The sequence below is a fragment of the Hippocampus comes genome, unplaced genomic scaffold (assembly GCF_001891065.2).
Source record: "Hippocampus comes isolate QL1 unplaced genomic scaffold, H_comes_QL1_v1.1 scaffold348, whole genome shotgun sequence".
NCBI classification, from domain to species: Eukaryota; Metazoa; Chordata; class Actinopteri; order Syngnathiformes; family Syngnathidae; genus Hippocampus; species Hippocampus comes.
Window position 1 is genome coordinate 669,443 of NW_017806071.1, and position 4,398 is coordinate 673,840.

Below are 4,398 nucleotides of genomic sequence, written 5' to 3' on the forward strand. Positions count from 1 at the left end.
GAGTGGGCCAGTCTTAAGGTGGGTTGTAACAGCGGCGCCTTCCAGCACTCGCACGCTCAAAGATCACAAAATCACGTTTGTTTGAAATGTGTGTGTGTGTGTGTGTGTGTGTGTGTGTGCGCCGCCTTAGTGGAGCTGGGCCTGAACGAGGAGGACGCCTTCGCCAAAGGCCCCACGCTGTCCGTCTACAAGGAATACTTTGAGTGCCAGTTCCTGACCGACACGGAACGCTTCTACACGCGCGAGAGCACCGAGTTCCTGCAACAGAACCCCGTCACCGAGTACATGAAGAAGGTAGGCGCGCACTTCGGCGCCGATGGCGACGGCGAAGACGTCAACGGTGGGCTTTGACGCTAGGCGGAGGCCCGGCTGCTGGAGGAGCAGCGGCGCGTGCAGGTGTACCTCCACGAGTCCACGCAGGACGAGCTGGCCAGGAAGTGCGAGCAGGTCCTCATCGAGAAGCACCTGGAGATCTTTCACACCGAGTTCCAGAACCTTCTGGATGCTGACAAGAATGAAGGTAAGCCGCGCGGGGCGGGGCAACGGGACCATTTGCTTTGAAGGAACGACGTGTTGATGGCTCTTGCGTGTGCGTCAGACTTGGGCCGCATGTACAACCTGGTGTCCCGCATCACGGACGGCCTGGGAGAGCTGAAGAAGCTTCTGGAGACTCACATCCACAACCAGGGCCTGGCCGCCATCGAGAAGTGCGGCGAGGCGGCGCTCAACGTACGACGGCGCACGTCGACCCCGCGCGGAGGCCGCCGCGCTCACGCCGCCTCTGCTCTGTGCGTTGTTGTGTCCAGGACCCCAAAGTGTACGTGCAGACCACGCTGGACGTGCACAAGAAGTACAACGCCTTGGTCATGTCGGCCTTCAACAACGACGCCGGCTTCGTGGCGGCGCTGGACAAGGTCAGCCGGGCCGGCCGGTCCGCGGTTCCGCCGGATCGGGCGCGTTGTGACGCTTCTCGCTCCCCCTCAGGCATGCGGCCGCTTCATCAACAATAACGCCGTCACCAGGATGGCGCAGTCGTCCAGCAAGTCGCCCGAGCTGCTCGCCAGATACTGCGACTCGCTTCTCAAGAAGAGGTGGGCAGACGGCGCCGCCGCCCTTGCGGGTTTTCTTGACGCTCTCGCTCATCTTGACATTGGCTCACTTTTGTTTGTCATTTTCTCGGCTTCCTTCCCACCTTGTTGTTGTTGTTTTGGTCCTCAGCTCCAAGAACCCCGAGGAGGCGGAGCTGGAGGACACGCTGAACCAAGTGGTAAGGCCGTCACGACCGCCGCGCCGCACTCGACAGCCTTTGCAAAGACGCCTTTGGTCCCGTCGCGTCTTGCAGATGGTCGTCTTCAAGTACATCGAGGACAAGGACGTCTTCCAGAAGTTTTACGCCAAGATGCTGGCCAAGCGTTTGGTCCACCAGAACAGCGCCAGCGACGACGCCGAGGCCAGCATGATCTCCAAACTCAAGGTGCCGGGCACTTGAGACCTCTCGGCCCGCATGCGCGCGGCGGCCATCTTGTCACCGTGTCCGTCCCCTCATCGATGTTTGTCTTCGTGCTTTTGCAGCAAGCGTGCGGCTTCGAGTACACGTCCAAACTTCAGAGGATGTTCCAGGACATCGGCGTCAGCAAGGACCTCAACGAGCAGTTCAAGAAACACCTCACCAACTCGGAACCTCTCGATTGTCAGTCACTCGATCGCGCGCGCGTGCGCTTCATTCGTGGCCGCTACGGCGGGCCGCAGCATCCCAAATTGATATTTTCGATTGTGGCACAAGACAATCGGTCTGTCAGAAATCTGACAATAGTCGCACGTTACAAGTTGAATCACTGATCAAAATTGTTGTTTCGCGAGTAGTTGTTGCAGCTTCGATGGGAACAAAGTGCAAACTGCGTGCGCACGTTTTGCTGTTGTTGTTTTCAGTGGACTTCAGTATTCAGGTTCTGAGTTCCGGCTCGTGGCCTTTCCAGCAGTCGTGTACCTTTGCGCTCCCCTCTGAGGTAACAACCACACGTGCGCGCGCACGTCAGTTGAGTGGCCCGCCGACTTCCTGACCGATGCTCATGTGCGTGCGTTTGTTCAGCTGGAGAGAAGCTACCAACGCTTCACGGCGTTCTACGCCAGCAGACACAGCGGCAGGAAGTTGACGTGGCTTTACCACCTGTCCAAAGGCGAGCTGGTGGCCAATTGCTTCAAGAACAGGTACGTCCTCCGTTTCCCCGACCCCCGTCCCGACAAGAGTCACGACGCCCCGTTGTGCCCTAGGTACACGCTGCAGGCCTCCACCTTCCAGATGGCCATCCTGCTGCAGTACAACACCGAGGACAGCTACAGCGTGCAGCAGCTCTCCGACAGCACGCAGATCAAAACGGTGCGACTGCAGACTTTTGCCCCGTTGTGCTGTTCACGGGGTGGGGTGGGGGGGGGGCAACATTTGTGTCATTGTTTGTTTGATCGCAAAGCAAAATGTGATGCCTCATGTGTTTCAAGCCTCTTCCCGCTCCCTTTCAGGAGATCCTCATTCAAGTTCTACAGATCTTGTTGAAGTCCAAACTGCTGGTGAGTCAAGCGTGTGCTCAGGCCACCCTCGCACGCACTCGCGCCGGGCTCACGTGGGTCTGTCTTTCCATCAGGTTCTGGAGGACGAGAATGCTAACGTGGACGAGGTGGACTTCAAACCCGACACCGTCATCAAACTCTTCCTGGGATACAAAAAGTCAGAACGCGTCGCCCACCGACACTCTGTGCTCGGCTGCTGCCATCTTTGCTGACGTGTGTGTGTGTGTGTGTGTGTGTGTGTGTGTGTGTGTGTGTGTAGTAAAAAGTTGCGTGTCAACATCAACGTGCCCATGAAGACGGAGCAGAAACAAGAGCAAGAGACGACGCACAAGAACATTGAGGAGGACCGCAAGCTCCTCATTCAGGTCAGCGTACGCGCACATTGTCGAACTTGGTCCGGAAGGAAATCCATCCCACTTCACATCCAATTCAATCTTGCCGTAATGCTGACGTGTGCGCATGTTTGGATCTTTGATTGGTCTTTGCGGGCGTACATTTTTGAGCGCTATAGTCTTTCTGTTATTTTGTGTGTGCGCGCGCGCGCGCATGGATTTTTGCTTGCGCTTGGGGTTTCATATCGATGTTAATTTGTTGCCGTGTCTCCGCGTAGGCGGCCATTGTGCGCATCATGAAGATGCGCAAGGTGCTGAAGCATCAGCAGCTGCTGGCCGAGGTCCTCAACCAGCTGTCGTCTCGCTTCAAACCTCGCGTGCCCGTCATTAAGGTGCCCGGCGCCCGCATGGCTTCCCGTCGCCGTGTCACGTCCTTGCGGTAAATGCGAAAGCTGCTGACAGCCGTCTCCCCCTTGTGGACAGAAATGCATTGACATCCTGATTGAGAAGGAGTACTTGGAGCGGGTGGACGGTGAGAAGGACACATACAGCTACCTGGCTTGAGACCACAAGATCAACCCGACACACACACAGACGCAGGCACGCGCACGCCCCCTCCATGGCCTCAGTTTTATTTTTATGTGTTCTTGTTCTTTTTCCTTCTGTGAGTAACAATGTGTGGCTCATGATCCGTGGCGGAAATGTTGCGTGTGCGTGTGTGTGCCACACCACACCGAATCTGCTGAGCATCTGCCCGCCGACTGGAGGCTGAACTCTGACCTCTGCGCTCTACCGCCAGTCATGAAGGAACTCATCATGCCCCCTCCGCCCACGATCCGCGCACGTTGTAAATAGGCGCAGAGTTTTAAGAGGAAGAACGCCTCATTGTTCTCATGGCAAGCCTTCAGCCAATCAGAGAGCCATATCCAAAGGTTTCTGCATGTTGCCGCTTCTCTCGCGCAGGAGGACATTTGTATAGTGGGCTTCATTTTCTAAATGTGTGACAAATAAACAACAAAAAGGTTTCGTAAACATCCTTTGACTTTTTATTGCAACTGCAAAGCTCGGGTAAGACACTTGAATATTTTTTTGAAGCCAATGGTGGAGTGGTCCTTTCCCCCTGGAGACCATGGATAGGAAGGCGTTTTTAGCCCAAAAAAAATGACCATGTCGAGTAAGGCGTTTTTGGCATGAAAAAAACGACAGTTATAGTAAGGCGTTTTTAGCCGAAAAAAACGACAGTTATAGTAAGGCGTTTTTAGCCGAAAAAAACGACAGTTATAGTAAGGCGTTTTTGGCACGAAAAAAACGACATAGTATAGAAAGGCGTTTTTAGCCGAAAAAAACGACAGTTATAGTAAGGCATTTTTAGCCGAAAAAAACGACAAAGTATAGAAAGGCGTTTTTAGCCGAAAAAAACGACATAGTATAGTAAGGCGTTTTTGGCACGAAAAAAACGACATGGTATAGTAAGGCGTTTTTGGCACGAAAAAAACGACAT

General features: G+C 54.6%; 1 protein-coding gene across 1 annotated transcript in view; it reads left to right on the forward strand.

The window, feature by feature from the left end:
• LOC109530293 (cullin-1) overlaps window positions 1-3,931 on the forward strand; it is a 6,386-nt gene extending 2,455 nt beyond the window's left edge. The window contains exons 8-21 of the mRNA XM_019893897.1: window positions 599-729; window positions 807-914; window positions 985-1,091; window positions 1,219-1,267; window positions 1,343-1,474; window positions 1,573-1,690; window positions 1,930-2,006; window positions 2,090-2,208; window positions 2,272-2,377; window positions 2,518-2,565; window positions 2,640-2,722; window positions 2,825-2,930; window positions 3,176-3,289; window positions 3,381-3,931. Coding sequence (XP_019749456.1) covers window positions 599-729; window positions 807-914; window positions 985-1,091; window positions 1,219-1,267; window positions 1,343-1,474; window positions 1,573-1,690; window positions 1,930-2,006; window positions 2,090-2,208; window positions 2,272-2,377; window positions 2,518-2,565; window positions 2,640-2,722; window positions 2,825-2,930; window positions 3,176-3,289; window positions 3,381-3,461 — 1,379 coding nt within the window. The 3' untranslated portion in view covers window positions 3,462-3,931. The remainder of the gene's footprint in view (window positions 1-598; window positions 730-806; window positions 915-984; window positions 1,092-1,218; window positions 1,268-1,342; window positions 1,475-1,572; window positions 1,691-1,929; window positions 2,007-2,089; window positions 2,209-2,271; window positions 2,378-2,517; window positions 2,566-2,639; window positions 2,723-2,824; window positions 2,931-3,175; window positions 3,290-3,380) is intronic.
• The last annotated feature ends 467 nt before the right edge of the window (window positions 3,932-4,398 follow it).